A 22032-nucleotide genomic window follows, 5' to 3' on the forward strand; every position below is an offset into this window, starting at 1 on the left:
AAGTTTATTTTTTAAATTTTCAATAATTCATACTACAGTGTTTAACTCTGCCCTGGCATTGACAACAGTAGACGTCCAATTCATTTAAACTGGAAGGACTGATCGAATGCTGATCTTTCAGCGTTTCGCATTAAAAGAAAATTAAGATTTGCTGTCCCCTCCCTTTTAAATTTAACAGTATTTAAAAAGTAATAGAGTATTCACTGTTTTATTTTTTAATTTGGGGGGGGGGGGGGGGGGGAGCACCAGTAAATAGAGAATTTAGTATTAACAGGCTCAAAAAAGAGGAAATGGAAGATTTGCAGTTCAAAAATATCTCAGACTATCAAATCAAAATAGTTCTCGGTTAAATGAATGCTCTACAAAGAGTTAAAAAAAAGAAAAATATAAATATGTCTTCGAGTTCACCTTCATTTTCAACAAGGCTATCAGAAAATGGCAGGCTGCATATTTGCAGACACATGAACAATGGATGCTGTCATTACAGCCACCATTCAATGCTCAACCCCCCCAAAAACTACACACTTGGTCCTTCATATATTCCCACACATTAATTGAATACTAATAAGTTCAGTATATTATTAATCAGACGGATTGAGCTCTACAAATAAAATTCCCCATATTTTCAGCTGTCTTTTTTTTTTCCCCCTGCAGGCTTTCAAGCTTTATGACCACTGGAAATCATCGCCATGCGTTCAGTCAAGCGCATGCGCAGTAGGCGAACACACAATACTGAAACACACGCACACAAAAAGAGAGGGAGAGAGGCAGCTCTGGGACCAACTCAACTATTTTATTTTATTTTATTTTTTAATTTCCCGACGTAACGCGACAATGTTAATTACCTGGACGTAAATATCGCTTCCAAACTTGGACATTCGATTTATTTTGTCACATTTATTTATTTTATTTAGGCAAATTTATCGAGTTGCTCGCTCATCCGTAGATTAAATATATAGAAATTGTCATTATTAACATTTGAATTGGCGAACTTTGGCCACACCTCGAGCCTGCCCTATTTCTACATAAAAAAAAAAAAAAACATTTTTTTTTCTTGGTTTCTTTTTTCCCTCTGGTTCGGTGGTGGTGCGTTTGTTTTTGTGACTGCAAGTCCCGGCGGCGTAACCGGAGAGGGGGCCTCATAGAGGGAATGCAGGACTGCAATGGAGCACAATGCAATACAGGTAAAAAAATAAATTTGATATTTATTTTCCTAGCAATAATTTACCCGATTGGTATCACTCGATTATCTAGCTGTTCACCGCCTTGAGGAAATTAACCGTCGATAAATTGGACCTCGGTCTAAGAGTTTTATTTCATTTAGTTTGACCATATCGCATTGATTGTCTCCCCCCTCTTCTCCCCCCCACACATAGTTGCTGTGACTCAATTTCAACTTTTATTTCAACTCCCCCCCACCTCAAACGTGGCATATATGTGAATAATATTGTGGTATTTGGATATTTTGCCAACAATAAACATAGCCAACTGGAGCCTGGGTTTTCTCCCCTCAAAGGCAGCACGTTCAAAATCCTCGTGTAATAATTTCTTGATATTTCCCGTCGTGTTTAATGATTAATTTCTTTGTGTAGTCGTGTCGATATTAGTCTCCCCCCGGTTTCTCGACTAGGCTAACTGAGCACCCACACTCACCCACCCACGTCGAAACACATTTAACCGAAATAAAATGACATTTATCGTTTAAAAATATGAGGAAAAACAGGAAACTTTTAAAGCTACCCTCCCTCCTCCCCTTCTTTTCGAGCCTAGCCAACTAGCTTGCTTAGCATGGCTGCAATCTATTTTGCGTTATAATTTTAAAAATAAACTTGATGTTATTTTGTATTTCAAAATGTTGGAATTGGTCGAATGGGGCGACGTTGGACTGTTTCGTGGGTGTTAAACAGCGTGCTGATATTAGAATAAAGACCCGACATTTTGTCTCGACTGTAATTAAAACAGTTTAGGGAGGAATGGTAATTATTGAGGTAAAAATGTATTGCCTTTTTTTTTTTTACCCCCCGACATAAGATCTAGACAGCAAACAAGGCTCATGAAATTAATTTAATTCGAAAATAATCCTCCCACGAGTGTATTTAATACTATTGTCTAATAGTCATGGTTTAAAATGTAAAAAATTCACTGCTGTTTCCCTTCACTGTGGCGTTAAATAACAGGATATAGCCAAGGTCAATACTCCTAGCTTGTTTTTAAAGGCTTATTTTTGAATTATAAGGCACGGTGATTTTGATATTCGTTGAGAGCTTTCTCAAAACTGTTAACAAAAATGTCTGCGCATGTTATTTCCCAGAAATATCACGAGCACTGACGCAAGCAGATTAAGGGTTTCCATCTCAAACTCCCTCACATTTTGAGACTGGCCTCTCAGATTATATTATGTTGCTTTTATTTTCCTGCCTCATTTCCACCACTAGGCAGAGTTGAGCACTGTACTCTAGACACCCCCTTCAGGCTCATGGAGGAGGGACAGAGGTGGGGAAAAAAGTCTAGATAGACAGCTGCATGAAATGCTTGTATTGGATAATAATATGTTTATCATACTCTAAAGTTGCTATTCATCACATGGCCTCACTGTAATTAAATTTAAGAAATGTAGAATATACATTCTGGTGTACAAGCTGCTGGAAAAATGAAGACATGTTTTCCTTGCTTTTTTTCTTCTGTTCGTTTGGACAGAAAACTGTTCTATGCTTGGGTGGTAGATTTTATGAATTGATATGATTTTTTTTTTTTTTTCTTTTAATTGCAGCTGATTAAAAAAAAAAGAGTTGTTTTTCCAAAAGAAAATCTAGAAAACTGTTATTCAATATATGATTCCATAGGAATTTTTTCTTTATGCAGTTATTACTTTCTATTTGGGGGCTCACAGCACAAATGGGGCAAGATTTTTGAGAGCAACGTTTAACACTTTACGGCCCCCCCCCCCCCCCAACATTTTTAAAACATTTTATTGTGCAAGTGACTATTTTTGGTAGTTTAAAAATACAACAACTACACCATGAAAACCTGTCATCCACATGACAGGCGGAAAACACTCAGGTGACTTGAAATTCCGCTCTGAGGACCCCAATTTGGCCAACTTTTAAAATTGTCCGATAAGCATGTGTGATGCATCTTTGGAAACCTTAACCTTAAAATCTCAATTTTCTGGGGGAAGAAAATTTTTGAACAGGAATGCATTTAAAAAAAAAAAAAAAAAAGCAGAATTAAAGATGCCACGACATTAAAGAGATATTATCGCGTACTTCCCTTGTTTCGATCCAAAAACTGCATGTATCACTGAGTGTCAAGACTGGCCACAGCTGGATTTTTTGGGGGATTTTATGGATGAAACATGGTCATATAACAAGGGTCGCGATGCAGAAATCGCAGGCATCAAGGAGTGGTCGAGATTTTCTTTTTCATATATTTACCCTTTTAAACATTTATTTTCCATTTTTCTTTGTTTGGATCGATTATTTATCATGTAACATAGGAGAAAATGTGACAGTAACAAAAAAAAAAAAAAAAATACAATTAAGCGATAGTTATGAGGTAGATAACCGTGACTTTGTTACAGACGCCATTTTTTTTTTCATTGTGACGTCATTTGTTTAAAAGTGAAATATGCGAGTGAATAATTTTTTTAAGTAGTTTTTTTTTTTTTTTTTAATGAACGAAATATTAGACATCAATTAATGTTTCTAAGCTAAACATGACAGACATTTTGAATAATATAATTAATTACCTTCGTTTTCTGGCTGGGTTGAAACAAAAGCCGTTGCGTGACATCTGTAAACGGGGGGTTCCAGGGTAAAATGGACAAATTAAAAATAGTTCGGCGGCTTAATGTGCCATGAATCTGCTATGGCAGCATATAGACTTATTGTTCTATCAATCACAACAGTTCTTTTGGCTTAAAATACAACAGTTTCTTTTAAAGAGGAGTGCAAGAGCAGAAACCGCTTTTTCAGTCGTGTCTGTTTTCCGCCATATATATATGTGTGTGTGTGTGTGTGTGTGTGTATGTATATGTATAAATATATGATTAATTGCATTAAGTAATTTTTCAAATATATTCTAATGAATAAATAAATGAATCATAAAATATTATAATCAAATAATAAAGATGCAAGATAATATCAGTTACCGATCATTATCGGGCAATAATGGCAATTATGACGTCACGCAGATGATCCAGAAACAAAAAAACTCAGCTGATGAAGCAATGGGATAATTGTATACTTGATTTAGCCTCCAAATGTGCACAATCAACACAGTTTTGTCCAATTCTGAGCTAGCGCCTCAACCCCTCCTAAAGGCAGTTTTGGGCGATTAATAAATATACATTGTTTCGATGTTGGCATTTACTAGTAGTTCACATTTTGTGTGGAAAAAGTAGCAATAAATTCTATTTTTGCACAGTAACATTTGCACTTGTGTAAAATTTAAAAATGTATATTTACCTTGTAATAGAATTATTGGCTTGACGTTATCGGCTCGAAGGAAAAGGAAATTATAGGTTATCGGTATTGGTTGAAAAATGCATTGTCGCGCATCACTATTAAATAATTATGAATTAATAAAAATGTTAATAAAATTTAAATGAATAGAATACAAAATATATAATGTTTCTTCCCTGAGAACACTGTAGTCTTTTTTATTTTATTTTATTTTTTTAATTTAATACTATTTAACTCATTGCTTGCCATCGACAACTATAAATATCCAATTTAAACTGGGAGAACTGGCTGTGAATGCTCAAGTTTCAGCGCTGTTGACAGTGTTAGACATTCAATCCATTTCGAATGGGAAGTGCGAATGAACATCATTTACCCCTCCCAAAAAAGGAATAAAAGATAAAGTTGTGTTTAACATAATTCTCATATATATACTGTATATTTTTTTCAATTTCTGTAGCCAAATCCAATAGCGCCTGCCTAACAAAGTTACGTAGACCTCAAATGGTAGACAACACGACATGTTATGTTGACATTTAGGAAAAAATGAGTAATAAACTACTATATTCCATGCTCGATTACCGTGGAAAAGGTTATAACATTTGTAAATCATTTCAGGAGTGGCTGACCAAATACCAGTCAGTGCCTTATATTTTCTGAAAATGTTATTTTTATTGTATGTCTCCTCTGCCAATGTGCCATTATAATATCGCTGCAGTCTTCCCACACTTATTTTTATTCTTGCTTCTGTAATTTCAGCTGCGTATAGATGACCTCGCCTTTTAACGTTGGGGGCGATAGATATCGCGTTGAGACTGAAAATATGAAGACTTTGTTGTGGTTTGGGAGTGTTAGTGCATGTCTGTGTGTGGAGTTTTCCCTCTGGGCCTCTGTCATGTGTGACTTCCTTTTTTTACCCTCCGATAATGAGGTGCTGTGACAGTACCACGTCACCACTCAGCTTATCCTTTTTGTTTTTTAAGCATCTGAAATTTTGATTTCCTCCAGTGACTTTTTTTTCTATTATAAATTGATCCTGTTCCTGCTGCAGCTTGTCTGCAGAATTGTGGCGCGTAGGGGGAGGGTGGGGGTTAGGAAGGCGGAGTAAGAGTGGCTATGCAGTGGGGGAGGGGGTGCACACGCGGCGTGGTGGGTCTTTTTTTTTTTTTTTTGGGAGGGGGCGCTGATTGTGCCTGTTCAGAGCAAGAGTGAGAATTTGAGAATATTTTATATTTAGGCAGGCTGGCAGGGAAGTTGGGCGCCAAGCGTGACAATAACGGGCCAAACAGGAACGACTGGTTGTTGTAATGTACGCGCGTGCTCTCTTTGGGCAATACAGGAAATGCGGAGTAAGCTCTTTATTTGGATGAATTTTGTAGTCCAAGCTTTTTTAATAGGAGCAAATTAGAAGCAGCTGCACAGGCGACCCCGCCCATACACAAAGACGCACACAACTCATTGACAAAAAGATTATTGTAGTATAATATGACAGGAAGTGACCCAGAAATGGCCCAAAATCAACAGCAAATGACCTGACTTTATGGGGTTATTATTATTTTTAACTCTTTCAAGCACAAATTATGAATTTCGTTCATTTGCCCCTCCCGTCAAAATGGACTGGACATCTTGTGCCGTCAATTGCGATGAAAGATGAGCATTCACAGCCAGAACTCCCAGTTAAAATGAATTGGGCGTCTTTCGCTGTCAATCCTATGCAATGAGTTAAATACTATGACAAAAAAAATTAACAGTGTTTCTTGGGGCCATAACTGGCTAACTGTATATTTATGTTTTTATTTATTATACTTTCAATAATTTAGCCTTTGTAAACATAGTATTAATTATCAATATATTTATTATTATTTAAAAAAAGACAATAGTTATGAATAATTTAAAAATTGCTAATATTTAAGGTTTTTGTTCATGACCAAAAATAGTCACTTGCTTTATAAAGGGTTATGACGTCATCACAAGTCACAACAGTTCAAGATTAAAGTTGTTGTAAATTGTCATAATGAGAATGATACTCTAAAACAGAATGAAAAATAGAACAATATTAAGATTTTTAGCCATGCTCATGTCATCTTCTCCTCCTATTCTCAGTGGTTGGGTGCTCCCTCCTGCCAGAGAGGCAGCTACGCCTTCTACAAGTCAGTCGGCAGCAAGACTGGAGCCGATGGCCCCTTGCGAGTTTGGAGGCTGGGCGAATTTTACTTTGTTCGGTGCGCACCGGGGGATCCCGTGTGCATTGCTGAGGTGAGGAGGATAAGTAAAACAGCTTTACAAATACCTAACACCTCCCTAGTTAAACCCTGAGTAAAGGTGACTATCTTTGTTCCTATAATTGTTATTTTTTTAAAAACCCCACAATGATCAGGCGTCTCGCCGTCTACATATGTGGACATCACATTTTGGGTCATGCAGGCCATATTATCATCAATTGCTGTACAAGTTATTAGGGATGTCTGTTTGCATATTTTTGCGTCTGAGTCCGAGCCACCTCATTTTGAGAATCTGCCCTCCATGGGTTTTTATTTTTTATTTATTTTTTTAATTTGAACAAAATTTCCAAACATGTTACAGTACTATACTGTTTACTGTACCATATTTTTCGGACTATAAGTCGCACCTGAGTATAAGTCGCACCAGCCCAAAAATGCGCAATGAAGAGGGAAAAAAAAAACAAAAAACGTTGCACCGGAGTATAAGTCGCATTTTTGGGGGAAATTTACTTGATAAAATTCAACACATACAACAGATATGTCATCTTGAAAGGCAATTTGAAATAAAAATACAATAGAGAACAACATGCTGAATAAGTGTACAGTATGATAATATTACATGAACAACGAAATGCAAACGTGGTCAGTATGTTAACGTAACATAGCTATTAAGAGTTATTCAGATAACTAGAGCATAAAGAACATGCTAACAAGTTTACCAAACCATTAGTGTCACTCCAAAACACCAAAATAACATATGAAATGAGATAATAATGTGTTCATAATTTCATACATAAGTCGCTCCAGAGTATAAGTCCCACCCCCAGCCAAACTATGGGAAAAAAACAGTGATTTATTGTCCGAAAAATTGGGTACTTACTCTTGCGCTTTTCCCGGAAGTGTTGCGGAGTATATATTTTGTTTTCTTTTGGCAATGCCGTTGTATTTCTAGTAGGGATGCACGATATCCATTTTTTGAAACCGATATCGATAACTTCCTGCTCCTCAAGGCCGATACCGGTATGATAACTGATAATATATATATATAATTTTTCAATGTATATCAATCAGTCAATATCGTTGACGATGTGTTACCCTGAACAATGAGCTGATCTAAAATATAAACCCAACAGGCTGTTTTATCTGCTTTGTCAGCAGATAAAACATTTGGTGCAACGGGAGAAGAGACTTTTGTGGTCTTGGTCCATGAAACAACTTTCTTAGGCTGGCAATTATAGAACAGCAAGCCTATCAATAACCAAAAGGCCTCTCAATAACTTGTAAACATAACACTGTAAAATGCAAACATTTGCTAATTGCCATAGAAAGGTTTATACGTAATTCTTTGAAGGAAAAATACGGCCTCTAGAACAGTAACAAAAGTTTGCATACTGGCAAAACAGGAGTGGAAACAAACGCACACATCGCAATCAGACACCAAAAATATTATTAAAAGGACCGATAACATATATTGTTATTGAATTTATTGGGATGACATCATAATTCCTATTATCGGACCGATAATTATCGGACCAATAATTATTGTGCACCTCTAATTTCTAGATTATTTTGTTGATTTTTATTTAAAAAAAAAAAAATCCTTTTCACCCGATTCCGATCCTCTGAAAATGGCCAGATTTCCGATCACATTATCGGATTGGGGACATCCATACAAGTTGTTATTAATCATTATTTTATTTTGAAAATAATTAAATTAAGGGTGAAATTGTTTGCCTCATTTGTGTGTAGGTGACCTTACTGTGGGAAGACCAGGCACAGCGCCACCTCCTGGCCAGTGCGAGACTGTACTTCCTGCCTGAAGACACACCAAAGGGTCGAACGAGGGAGCATGGAGAGGTAGGTGAAAGGTCCCGGGAATGGGAGGGACTGAGGGGAGGGGGTGTCTGATTCATTCAATACCAGCATTGTGTTCTTGTACTCTCAAGGCAGTTGTTGATTTTTTGTTTTTGCAATGTAATCCTCATATTTTGGGGGGTGTATTTAGAAGAAAATTAATCATCTTTTAGACTGGAATTATATTTTTAAAAAATATATATATGTATCCATTTTTCTAATTGTATTTGAATAAAGATTTGTAAGTTATATATATATATATATATATATATATATATATATATATATATATATATATTTTTTTTTTTTTTTTTTACCAAAATGGAAATCTAGTAACCAGTTAGTAGATGGATTATTCCAAGAGAAAACGTTTATTTTATTTGTGTAGTTATTACTATTACGATTACTGTAGTTATTGTATTTGGGGTCTGAGAGCACAAATAGGGGGAGAGAAAAAGCTACTCAAGATTTTCTTTACTTTTCTTCCTTTTGACTTATAATATTTTCCCCAGCCTAGGGAAATCGACTATTGTTGGTAATTAAAAAATAAAATATTATATATGACGGAAAACACAGACAAGGCTAAAAAAGTAGCTTCTGCTGTTGCACTGGTCTTTAAATAACTGCTGTATTTTAAGCCAAAAGAACTTGTGTTTGATAGAACAATATGTCTATATGCTGCTATAGCAGTTTCATGGCGCATTAAGCCCCCAAGTATTTTTGATTTGTCAGTTTTACCCTGGAGACCCCAGTTTACAGACATTGCGCAACTTCTTTGTTTCAATCCAGCCATAAAAAGAAGGTAAGTAATTATATTATTTGAAATGTCTATCATATCTATAGCTTAGAATCATTAATTGATGTCTAATATTTAGTTTAAAAAAAAAAGACTTTAAAAAATTATACACTCGCATATTTTATACTTTTGAGCAAATTATGTTACAGTGAAAAAAAAATAGTGTCTCTAAATAGGTCGCGGATGTCTACCTCATAACTATCGCTTAATTGTATTTTTTTTTGTTACCTTCCAATTTCCCCGATATTTTAGATGATAATCGATCCAGACAAAAAAAAATTGGACAAAAAACTCTTTAAATGGGTAAATATTTGAAAAAGATGTCTGCGATTTCTGCATTGCAACCCTTGTTATAGTACCATGTTTCACCCAACAATTACCCAAAAAGTCAAGCTGTGGTCATTCACAGCTGTGTCTATGCACTCGGTGATACATGCTACACAGAGTTTTTGGTTCGAAATAAGGTAAGTATGCGATAATATCTAGTTAAAATCATGGTGTCTTTAATTATTCCCTCTCATAGTCTCACCTCGAGTCAGGGTTTAAGGGTTTCAAAAAAAAAAATTTTTTTAATGCCCTCCTGATCAAAAATTTTCTTCCCCCAGAAAAATGAGATTTGAAGCTTTCCAATGATGTATCACACATGCATATAGGACAATTCTGAAATTTGGCCAAATTGGGGTTCTCAGAGCGGAACTTCAAGTCAGCTGAGTGTTTTCTGCCATATTTATAATACACCATAAAGACCTGCCGTCCACATATGTAAAAATGACATTTCGGGTCATCTAACCCACAATATTAAAATTTGGAATACAAGTGTGATCTGCATGACCCAAAATGTCATGTCCACGCTACTTATTGTCGCTCCATTAAACGCAATGTCATACATGACACTTGAAGTGTTGCCCTGTATTTGCATAGGACGAGGTTCTGGCCGTGTCCCGAAAAATGGTACTGCGAGTGGAGGACCTGGTCCGGTGGTCGTGCGCCGAACCGTTAGGGTGGAGTCACACACCCAACGGCCTTAACAAACCACCACAGAGCAGCGACGTTGACGGTGTCTGTGTGACCGACTACAAACCCCTGAAAGACAAGCGCGAAAGTGAGAAATGCACAGAACAAACACAGCAAAAGCATTCAAACTCTCCACTTTTGATGTTTCGTTGTGCTAAACGTTCCACTTTTTTGTCTTGTAGACGTTGTGGCTGAAAGCCAGAGCGTCAAAGTCCTTAGTTACCCTCAATACTGCCGCTACCGCTCGCTGCAGAGGCGCATCCAGGATGGTGCCCGGGGCCCGACCCTGCAGGATGCCCACCTGTTAGCGTTAGGTGGCATCAGGGCGACGCCCAGCACCCGCTTGATGTACTGCAGGGACACCTTCAACCACCCGACGCTGGAAAGCAGCGTCAGCTTCTCCTGGCAGTTCCGTAAGTGCTTTAGAAACACTGGCTTAGATCGATGCAGGAAGATAAACCAGAGATGCTTTAAAAAATTGCTGTTTTTACTTTGACCTCACAGTAACCTTGGCATATTACCATTTAAAACTAGTATCGGTACCTATACATCAGTATCGGGGAGCACTAAGAAATATCGTGCCGATGCTGCGCAATATGTTCTATGTATCTTCAAGATCTAGTTTCCAACCGCCACAATGATAGCAGTTAATTTACATTCAAATAACTATGCAGTCATTTAGTATTAAAGGAAAAAAGCTTTTTTGCCAATATTTTCAAAAAATGTATCGATGCAATTTTGGCATCTGCCGATACCACACTTGTAACAAAATTGCTTTTGGGAGCCAAAAACAATTGGTGCAACACCAAATATCTGAAACTTGGAAAACAAATGAACAACCTTGCTAGTAGGGGTGTTATAAAAAATCGATTCAGAGATATATCGTGCTATTACGTCACACAATTCTTGTTCTTGATTCAAAATCCGTCTGTATTGATCCTTATACATGTGTTTTTGGTGGAAATAAACAATTCAATGGCTGCAGTTCTACTCCCGTCCACTAGTTGGCAGCGCACAGCAGCATTGCCTTGTAGTCTGCTGAAGTAACAACAACATTAGACTGAGTAGAGATTTGTGTACATCGCCATCGAGTGGTTGGCCGCCATTACTGGGGTGTTTACACACCTATAGCAGCTCAACACCAGTCAATATGAACAGTAACATTAGCTGCTGTTGGCTGTGTACTGCTGGCGATGGCGGACACCGTACTTCCAGTCCTTTTGCTCAGATTAGTCATCTGAAATTTGAGCTCATTTTGGCTTTTACTGCAAAAACAGAGGCATAGAGTATTGAGAATCCTGCATTTAAGCAGGTTTGGGCTAAAACAGGTTTAAACTAAAAAAGAGAAAACATTATCATAAAAGCCCTATGTTGTTCAAACAAAACATTTTTACTTGAGTGGTGGATGAAGTTTCAGGAATAAATTCAATTGAAATGTACTTTAGTCCATTGCAATTGTTTTTTTTTTTTCTAAAGTGATTTACAAATATCTGTCTTCAAGTTTAGTATCGGGATTAATTAGGATCTAATTGAATGGTAACCTGTGAATCGTGATATGAATCGTACCGCCATATATGAGGCAATACACACCCCTATTTCCTTGTATCCGGTTGGCTTTAATGTTATTTCAGCTACTATAACCCCTAGCAAAAAGTATGGAATCACCAGTCTCGGATGAGCACTCACTCAGACATTTTATAATGTAGAAGAAACTCTGATAAAAAGCTTGAAAAAATAATGAATTAGTAAAAAATAGCAAATCCTTGGCATTCAGAAACACTAAAAGAAATGAACAAAAAACATTTTGGTGGTCAGTAAATGTTACTTTTATAGAGCAAGTGCAGGGAAATAAATATAGAATCACTCCATTCTGAGGAAAAAAGTATGGAATCATGAGAAACAAACAAAGAAATAACAATCAAAACACACCTCTAGGATTTAGTTGCACCACCTCTGGCTTTTATGACAGCTTGCAGTCTCTGAGGCATGGACTTGATGAGTGACAAACAGTATTCTTCATCAATATTGTGCCAACTCTCTTTGATTGCAGTTTCCAGATCATCCTTGCAGGTCGGAGCCTTGCTGTGGACCATTTTTTTCAATTTCCACCACAGGTTTTCAATAAGATTGAGATCTGGGCTATTTGCAGGCCATGACGTTGACTGGATGAGTCTTTCTCCAAGGAATGCTTTAACAGTTTTAGCTCTGTGGCATGATACATTGTTGTCTTGGAAAATGATTTTATTATCCCAAAACATATTTTCATTTGAAGGGATAAGAAAGCTGTCTAAAATTTCAATGTAAACTTGTGCATTTATAGAGGATTTAACCACAGCCATCTCCCCAGTGCCTTTGCCTGACATGCATCTGATTTGCATTTGATGTTTTCTTCAGGCAGTTTGTAAATCTCACTGGAACGGCACCAAACGAAAGTTCCAGCATCATCACCTTGTCCAACGCAGATTCTTGACTAATCACTGAAAATAACCTTCATCCAGTCAATATGCAGTCTTGTTCTTCCCATTTCCTTTAGGTGATTTTGCACAGTTCTGTCACATACCTTGACTCTAGCTTCCTCCCATTTCTTCTTCATTTGTCTTATTGTACATCTTTTGTTTCCAAGGCATATGGCCTTTAGTTGTTTGTCTTGACGTTTGGATGTCTACCAGTACGCTTATCTTTAACAACCTTGCCATGCTGTTGGTACTTGGTCCAGATTTTTGAGACAGCTGGCTGTGAACGGCCCACATCTTTGGCAACCATATGTGTACCATTACCTTCTTCAAGAAGGTTGATAATTCTCTCCTTGGTCTCAAGAGACATCTCTCTTGTTGGAGCCATGATTCTTGTGAATCTACTTGGTCCAGCATTGCCTGGCTCTGCCAGACTGTTCTCCCTGTATTTTTCAAACACTGAGAGAAATAGTCTGGGAACCATCCCATTAACGGCCTCTCGAGCAGGTACAAAATCAATTGACAAATCAGATTCGTTTATTTGCGTGACGTGTTCTTAACGAGCAATGTCACTCTTGCACGTCGGAAGTCGTCTCCACAACAAAGGTGAACAGGAGAGCCGAGAATATGTTCCAATCCACAGTAAAATCAGTTTTAAATTACCAAAAACACATCGACACGAGTCATTGACAACAGTCTGTCTCGCGCTAGCCATGTTGAATAAACTCCGCTCTCCTCGTATATTTACTTCCGCGCGCAAGTCCCTCGTCCTGCCCTCGTCGTTTTACTAACGTCACGTCTGCCCTGCCCGTCGCTGATTGGTCCCCTCCGCTGTCTGTTTGCTGTGGCTTGCTCCGCCCTGGAAATTGTATCCGTGTGAATGGTGGCCAGACTCAATAGCTGGAACAGCGGTGAGTCTGGTGTTCCAGGCAAGGTCCAGCAGCCCTCCAAGGTGTGATAACTGCACTGTTTTTTAACTGCTGACTAACGAGCAGATCTAATCTGAGGCTGGGGCCCAATTATGGAAAGGAAATTGACTGGGTGTGTCTGTATTTTCTACACAAAATGGAGTGATTTCATATTTTTTCCTCAGAATGGAGTGATTATAAATTAATTTTCCTGCATTTGCTCTGTAAAAGTAACGTTTACTGACAACCACAATGTTTTTTATTCATTTCTTTTAGTGTTTCTGAATGCTAAAGAGTTGCACTTTTGAACTAATTCATTATTTTTTTAAGCTTTTTATCTGAGTTTGTTCTACAAAATGTCTGAGTGAGTGCTCGTCCGAGACTGGTGATTCCATACTTTTTGCCAGGGGCATTTGACTGGACGTCAATGTCACTGAAAGCTGTTTTTTCTCTGCAGGGTGTCCATCTCATAGCCTCCGAGGTCGACCTCGCAAAAGACGAGGCCGCGACGACAGAGACGATATGACCTCCAGCCAGTCCGAATCCTGGATCGAGAGGATGAAGGTTTATTTCCTTCTACAGATGAGATATAACCAAATAATTTTGCTTCCCCATTTCCGACATTCACATGTCTGCTTATCAGGAAAATGTGATGGGCAGCGTGGAGGATGGCGGCGAGAGCGGCTGGCTGCCCCATCCTGAAGAGCAGATGTTCCTAGATGAGCTATTCGCCTTCATGGAGCGTCAAGGCTCGCCCATCCACAAAGTGCCCAACCTTGGCTTTAAGAAGAGTGAGTTCGGTGTTATCTGGTCTTTGTTTTTTTTTTTTCATTAGCCAGATTTCTAATCCCTCTTTGTCGTCGTCAGTCGACCTCTTCCTCATGTACTCTTTGGTCAGACGTCTCGGAGGCTACGAAAAGGTGACGCCCGCGTCGAGTAGCACAGCCAATTGAGTGGATAGAAGCATTTTTATCCACTATATATGTTTGGTTTCTTTCTTCAAATTGATGAGAATGAAGACGTTTTGTATCTCAGGTGACGTCCGAGCGTTTGTGGAAGGTGGTTTACAACGAGTTGGGTGGATGTCCCGGCAGCACCAGTGCTGCAACCTGTACTAGGAGACACTACGAAAGGTTCCGTTGAATGTTTCAAGTATAAGAAACAAGAACAAGAATCATTATAACTATATGGCAAGTATGAATATGTTTATTTGTCTTAGGCTGATGCTGCCCTATGAAGAGCACCTGATAGCCGGAGGCAGGGAATTCCAAATCCCAGAATGCGCACTACCCATCAAGCCGCGAGGCATCCGGGGAAGGAAGCCACTGCCGCGAGGCAGAAAGCCAGGACCCAAAGTCAAAGCCAAGCTGGTGGTTGCCACTTCACCGACCACTGTAAGAAAAACATTTTTCCTATTTTGAGAGCCAATAAAAATTTTAGAAATATTGTCAACCTTAAAATTGCTCAAATCCATTTCTGAGTATCTTAACAAATATATATATATATATATTTTTTAAAATCATTTTTATTTCCTTTTTTCCGTTGTATTATGGGATATTAACACCAAAAGACATGCACCTTATTATTAGAGGCGTGCGAAATTTCCGATTCTTAGGTTATTTGCGATTCGGCTGTGGAAGATTCGAGAACGATTCACAAACATCCAAATTCCGATTATTGAATTATACCAGGTAAAGCGGAAGTAAAACACAGTCAGCGCGGTCTTTGGGACGCAATGAGGAACGGACCGAGAGTAAATATCATGTTCAACTCATTCAGCTAGATAAAAAAAACTATCATACCTGACTGGGGCCGACAGCCGCTACAAACAACGCCTAGTTGCTAGTTGCTACAAACATACGGCTACAGTAGATATCATATACTGGACTGTCTCAGAAAATTAGAATACACAATATTCTAATTTTTTGAGACAGTCCTGTGTATATATACAGGACTGTCTCAGGAAATTAGAATACACAATATTCTAATTTCCTGACTGTCTCAGGAAATTAGAATATTGTGTATTCTAATTTCCTGAGACAGTCCTGTATATATACAACTAGATGCAAAATTGACAGACGACGGCGGTGTTAGAACATGTATTATTGAACAGAGATGCGAAATGATAAGACTTGCCGGCGTTAGTAAACAGCCGCCATCTTAAAGCAGTAGACTTCTCTAGAAGGCTCTGTCGTAGCGAACCTAATTAACTTTTTATCTAAAATACTTCTAAATCAGCAAAATCTTGTCTTGAATATATCTTTAAATGATGAAACAGTTTTAAAACTTTGACATGTCAAAAGTAGACAGAAGGGAAATTATGGGATAACGGGAGCAATTTTAACAACTGTAACGGTTGATTCACAACATGAAATTAATTGAATGTAGTTTAAAGCTGCTGATACAGAATGGGGACTGGAGTATTTTATTTACTGTTATTTTTGTATATTAGTTTACTATTATATGTTAACTTGATACTGAAATAGTAGTTTGGTTTAGCCTGAGAAGATTTTTGAACAATTTTGGAACTAATGTACAAAACATTAAAAAAAATTTTTTTAAAAAATCAATAATCATTTTGTAATCGAATCGGAGCCTCTGAATCGTAATCGAATTGTTAGGTGCCCAAAGATTCCCAGCTCTACTTATTACCGTCCCATAATTAGCTGCACTGGACCATAAGTCGCAGGGGAAAAAAGTAGTGACTTATAGTCCAACAATTCCAGTAATAAAAACTAAAAATAACAGTAAACAATAAAATAACAAAAAACCCTCAGTTGTTGTTTCTATTCCTGTGGTTTCAGATCACCACCGCTGACGGCACTGTAGTGGTGGTGAAGCGAGGGCGAGGCCGGCCGCCCGGCAAGCGCAACAAGGCCACGCTGCTTGCTCAGGCCAAACTGCAGGCTCAGCAACAAGCCAAAGACAACACAGAGTCTCCCAAGCCTCTTCCTCTGGTCCGGAGCGCCAATGGGCTCACGGCGCCAAATATCGCTACGCAACAGGTACGCTCACGCTTGAAGGTCTGGTTTCATTTCTGCAAGTTCACACATGATTAAAACCATTAGAAGAGGTCTAGACATCATAATATATTGAGGGGGCACGAAGCCTGCATTGTTGGCGCGTCCGTCAAAGCTGACCGAGTGGAATCACAAAGAGCTTTTTTCGTTGAAAATTCTTGTGAATAAATGCGTAAATCCCTAAATTCTTTATAGATATGGATGTAAAACAGTCTCGATTCTTGTTTAAAAGCACAAAAAAACGTGCAGTTGGCATTTATTTTACGTAAATATTGCGAAGTGATGCTTGTCAGTAAGTCAGTAAGTTAGCGGCAGCCATTTCACAGTTAAGCTTTTTCCGTTGAAAATTCTTGTGAATAAATGCTTAAATCCCTGTATTCTGTATAGATATGGACATAAAACAATCACGATTCTTGGTTAAAAGCAAAAAAAACAACCCAGGCATTTAGCATTTATTTCACGTAAATATGTCAAATGTGCTGGTAGTCTTAAGGTCACTGTGGCGGCCCCCTTAGTACAACAAAGAGCTTTTTGCGTTGAAAATTCTCATGAATAAATGCTTAAATCCCTGAATTTTTCATAGATATGGACGTAAAACGGTCTCGATTCTTGGGTAAAAGTAAAAAAACGGGCAGTTAGCAGTTATTTTACGTAAATATTGTGAAATATAATGCCAGTGTTGTAGCGGCTAATTTCACCCATTGATTTTTTTTCACAACGTTTCAAAATGCATGCATGGTATGAAAAATATAATAATTACCTTGACTCCTCGAACAAATCACTCCTGAGAGAATCCTTCCTGTTTGTATGCAGTACAGCATTCATACTTTTTCAATCTAAATCCGGCATTAGATCGCTGCATGTGACCGACTGCTAATAAAGGAAGCGAAGTGTGAGACTGCCCCCTTTGGGAAGGCATGACGCAGAGGCAAGAGGCAAAAAAAAAAGCCATTTAACTCTTTCAATGCCATTGACTGTGATAGACGTCCAGTCAAATGAGTTTATCATGACTAAACTTCCAATCAATTTGAACTAGGAGGAGCTGGCTATAATGTTCATTCGCAGCTAGCTCCTCCCAGATCAAATGGAACGTATGTCATATCGCCGTCAATGGTAGCCAGAGTCAATTTATGAAATAATGTTATAGACGATAGAACACTAGGAAGTTTGGCATTTTACCACTTAAAACAATGACAAAGTTACTATGAGGTCAAAGTAAAAACAGCAAATTTCCTGTTCGTCCAGTGCCGTCAACGGCGGCCATGTGTTAAAATGGGGACGCGCTGAAATTAAAATTTTTGGCTGAAAACTTATTTATGAGGAAACCATGGCCAAAAACCAAAACGCGTTATTTATTTATTTATAATTTTTAAACTTTTTGACTGCCTTTGCCCACGATAGATGTCCAATCCATTTGAAGTCAGAGGGATGGCAGCGAATGAACAAACATTCGGCAGAGCCAAATGAACGGTTGTTCATTCGCTACCACCGTCTCACTTCAAATGTATTGGACATCTAAGAGTGATAAACTCATTTAAAGATTTTTTTCGTTTTTAAGAGCCACATTATTAAACTTCTATCATCGTCAAATTCTAAATCATTTTGTGTACTGTGCTAAATTTGTGTAAGTGTGCAGACCTTTTTTAGAATAGAATAGAATAGAATAGAATAGAATAGAACGCCTTTATTGCCATTACACAAAGTGTCATGAGATTCAAAGCTGCCCCATGGAGTGCACACACACATAGAATGGATTGAAAAATATGTACAATCTCCAATATGCAAAATAGAAAAATATATAGAGAGAGAAATACATGAAGATATCCATCCTTACTCCACACAGACTATCTGTATACAAGCCACTAAAACATGGGTTCTCAAGTCCGGTCCTCAAGAGCCCCTAACCTGCTTGTTTTCTATGTCTCCCTCTTTTTACACACCTGAATCAACTGAGCAGCTCATCAGCAAGCTCTGCAGGAGCCTGATAATGATACTGATTATTTGATTCAGGTGGGCTGGAGGAGGGGGACATGGAAAACAAGCTGGAAAGGGGCTTTCGAGGACCGGACTTGGGCACTAAAATGTCAAGACGGTGACTTATGCATTATGACCCTCCAACTTTTGTGTCCAGGTGTCGCAGCCTGTTCCGTCTCCCTCCCTGCAGCCCATCCAGCCGACGCTCCTCCCCATCAACCTGCCCCTTACGCCAGACCTCTCCCCCTTGTCCTCCCCCTTTCTTTCCTTTCCGCCCAAGCAAAAGGACCTCAAGGATCGGGTTGTGGAGCCTGTAGCTCTGGCTCCTGGCACAGTCCTCTCTGCGCTGCCCTCCGCGCTGCCTCGCCACTTCGTGGGAGGATCGCTGGGCGGGTTCAGTCCCATCAAAGGTCTGTGTCCCTTGGACGTGCTCAGGAACCGTGTGGGCTTCCAGATGGTCAAGGACAGTCCGATGCCCAAGGAGCCGGGTCGACCGCAGGCTGCCATCTACACCATCCAGCCCAAACACCAAAGCCCGACTAACCCACTCCCGAGTGGAGAATGGCTGCCTCCCCCAGCCCGCCCGATCCGACAGCACGAGGAAGCCCAGAGGGCGAACGCTCGGGACACCGGGAACCGCCACCCCCCTCCGCCCCCTCTCCGGGTCCTACCTTTGGACCTGGACTGTAGCGTAAAAGTCCGACAGCTGATGAGGAGTCCTCTGGGCTCGAGTCAGTTCCAAACTTTCACCCGTCGGCTGTCTGAAGCGCTCGCTCAGGACCTGAGCGCCAAGCCTCCCAGCTCGCCGGTCACGCCGCCACCCGAGCAGGCCCTGCCGCTCAACCTCAGCAAGCGCTTTACGCTCAAGAGACCCGGCACGGACACTGCGGCGCTCCCTCCGTTGACCGCTAACGGAACGGCAGACCAGACGTCTCCCAAGAGAAGCAAAATGGACCACTCTGAGAACGCAAAGGATTTGAGTCATTGCGTCAGCAGCAGTGCACACGCCACCTCTGGGGGCAACGGAAGTGAGGGCCAGGATCTGGGAGCAAAGAACCAAGAGGAACCGGCAGACCTGAGCTCCCCCAGCAGGATCAGGGCCTTTCTGCTCGGCCTGCCACCGTTCCAGGTGAAACTGGACGAGGATGCGAATGGGGCCAAGTCGGGCAAAGTCCTTCCGTCGGGCTCCGGGTCGGAAAGCCCGAAGACTGTGAAGATCAAGAAAGAGGCCGAGCCCGTGGAGCTGAGCGACTGCCAGGTGGACTCCCTGACCGAACAGGTAGCAAATGAGGAGATGCTAAACGAGGGCATGGTGAAGGAAGGGAATGGCAAAATGGAGGACTTGAGCGATCAGTTGTGTGAGGTGGAAGCCTCCAAAGGCCACCTGAGCCCCGTTCTCCCCCAGGCCAGCACTCTGGTCTTGGCCCAGCAGAGCTGAAAACAGTTGACCTTCAAGTTTTGCTCTTCATCACAAGCGTCCCGCTCTCGTTCTGGACAACAACTGAACTCATGAACTTTGGTTTTGTGGCTTTTGATGACATTCTTACAGACAATCACAAAACATTTCTTTCTCTTCAGTTGAAACAAGAAGCAGAGAACAACACTGCCGCGTCGCCCCGCCCTTGCCGCCACTCGTTATTCAAAAGAATATTGAATAAGATGCATAAATAATTCAAATCCAAGTCTATTATGCATTGGGTGATGCTATGTATTGAGGCGCCATAACCAACTGTACTGTAGTCCGCTATCTTAAAATTGAAATTGTACTCTACTTCTGTTTAGAGATATTTTCTGATTTAAAAAAAAAAAAAAAAAAGTTCTCGGGAGTCTTCGCATTATAAATATATATATATATACATATACAGTATATATATAGCTCATTGCGTGAAGCGCTCCTGTAGTCGTGCTCGTTAGTTAGCTAGGCATTATATAAAGTGTATTATTAACTGGCTTTTACGACACGAACGTGCCTTAGGGGCCCGCGGCCATCGCGGCTTCGCTTTGCTTTAAAGAGATACCTTGATGTCGGAACTATTGCTACAAGGAACAGGGTCCAATGTGTCCATGTTCCCGTATACCGTAGGCGAGTCTGTGATTACGCAAAATCGTTCTTTCATTCGCCGCCAGACCCCTCCCACTTCAAATGGATTGGACATCTATCGCCGTTAATGGCAGACAATGAGTTAGTTTTCATGTTTATCGCTATACAGCACAGAGGCATAGATCAGGGGTGTTAAACTAATTTTTGTCGCGGGCCACATTGTAGTTCTGGTTTCCTTCGGAGGGCCATTCTGTCGGCCAATCCATGTAAGTATTCAACTCTTTTGGCTGCCATTGACATTTTGACTGGGAGGAGCGAATGAACAAATGGATTGGACGTCCAGCGTCATCAATAGCAGGCAAACTAGGGCTGTCAGGATTAATTGATTAGCAATTGAATGGGTCGTCTATTTTGTTACCCAATATTTCGCTAAGAAAAATCAAAATCTCGGAAAATTGTATGGACAAAAAAAAAATTGTTTTAAAGAATCGTTTTTTAAATTGGTTGATTTTTTGGGACTCAGCCACCAAAGGAAAACAAAAAGCAAGACTTAACATGTCAAGGTGTCTCTTTAAATTCTGCCTTTTTCCTTTGGAAATCATCAGCTGACTTTCTGGTTCAAATTTGCACACTTCCATATTAATATGCCTGTTTATTATTACCTTGGTCTTTCTGAAAGAAAGAACAAGGTATTGTTATTGTGCAACTTTATTGTACTTATTATTTATTCATCTTATTCTCCGCGTTTTTTTGAGCCAACGCACAGCCCAAACCGTAGCACCGATCGGCACCGTTCAAGTATCGGCACGACCGGATTTTTCGTGTGACGATGGGAATTTTTCAAACCGCCACGAAAAATTTTCCGTTCGCCCGTAAACGGCAATTTTCCGAAAAATTAAAAAAGTTTCAAAATGTATCTAGTCCTACAATTTTTGACCAAATCACATAATTTGGGCATCAAAAATTCCGGGATGGTGAGGGGCATAAAAGTTGTATACAGAATTTGGCAAAAATTTACGGTTCCCCGGAAATTTGCCAAAAACTTTCCTATTCATTTTGAATGGAAAAAAAACGCGCGCTTCACAGCCCGAACCGTTAGACCGATCGGCACCGTTCAAGTATCGGCACGACCGGAATTTTCGCGTGACACAGGAAACTTTACAAATGGCCCCGAAAATTTTTCCGTTCGTCCGTAAACGGCAATTTTCCGTGAAAAAAAAAAAAGTTTCAAAATGTATCTAGTCCTACAATTTTTGACCAAATCAAATAATTTGGGCATCAAAAATTCCG

The 22032-nt window shown here is 39.6% G+C and overlaps 1 protein-coding gene across 1 annotated transcript; it reads left to right on the forward strand.

Annotated features, from left to right (window-relative positions):
* Positions 1–738: 738 nt before the first annotated feature.
* On the forward strand, positions 739–21751 carry zgc:77151 (uncharacterized protein LOC337153 homolog). Its single transcript, XM_057820791.1, has 12 exons — positions 739–1184; positions 6564–6716; positions 8432–8539; positions 10254–10434; positions 10529–10759; positions 14165–14271; positions 14351–14498; positions 14575–14627; positions 14743–14840; positions 14927–15101; positions 16512–16712; positions 18859–21751. The coding sequence occupies exons 1-12, from the start codon at positions 1164–1166 to the stop codon at positions 20137–20139; spliced, it is 2757 nt and encodes a 918-aa protein (XP_057676774.1). The 5' UTR covers positions 739–1163; the 3' UTR covers positions 20140–21751.
* The last annotated feature ends 281 nt before the right edge of the window (positions 21752–22032 follow it).

Source organism: Corythoichthys intestinalis, chromosome 18 (genome assembly GCF_030265065.1).
Source record: "Corythoichthys intestinalis isolate RoL2023-P3 chromosome 18, ASM3026506v1, whole genome shotgun sequence".
Taxonomy (NCBI): domain Eukaryota; kingdom Metazoa; phylum Chordata; class Actinopteri; order Syngnathiformes; family Syngnathidae; genus Corythoichthys; species Corythoichthys intestinalis.

Excerpts from the sequence above, each read along its gene's own strand:
- zgc:77151 (XM_057820791.1), top strand. The coding sequence starts at position 1,164 with ATGGAGCACAATGCAATACAG. Across the intron at positions 6,717-8,431 it reads ATCCCGTGTGCATTGCTGAG|GTGACCTTACTGTGGGAAGA; the intron begins GTGAGGAGGATA and ends ATTTGTGTGTAG. Across the intron at positions 14,628-14,742 it reads GTCTCGGAGGCTACGAAAAG|GTGACGTCCGAGCGTTTGTG; the intron begins GTGACGCCCGCG and ends TTTGTATCTCAG.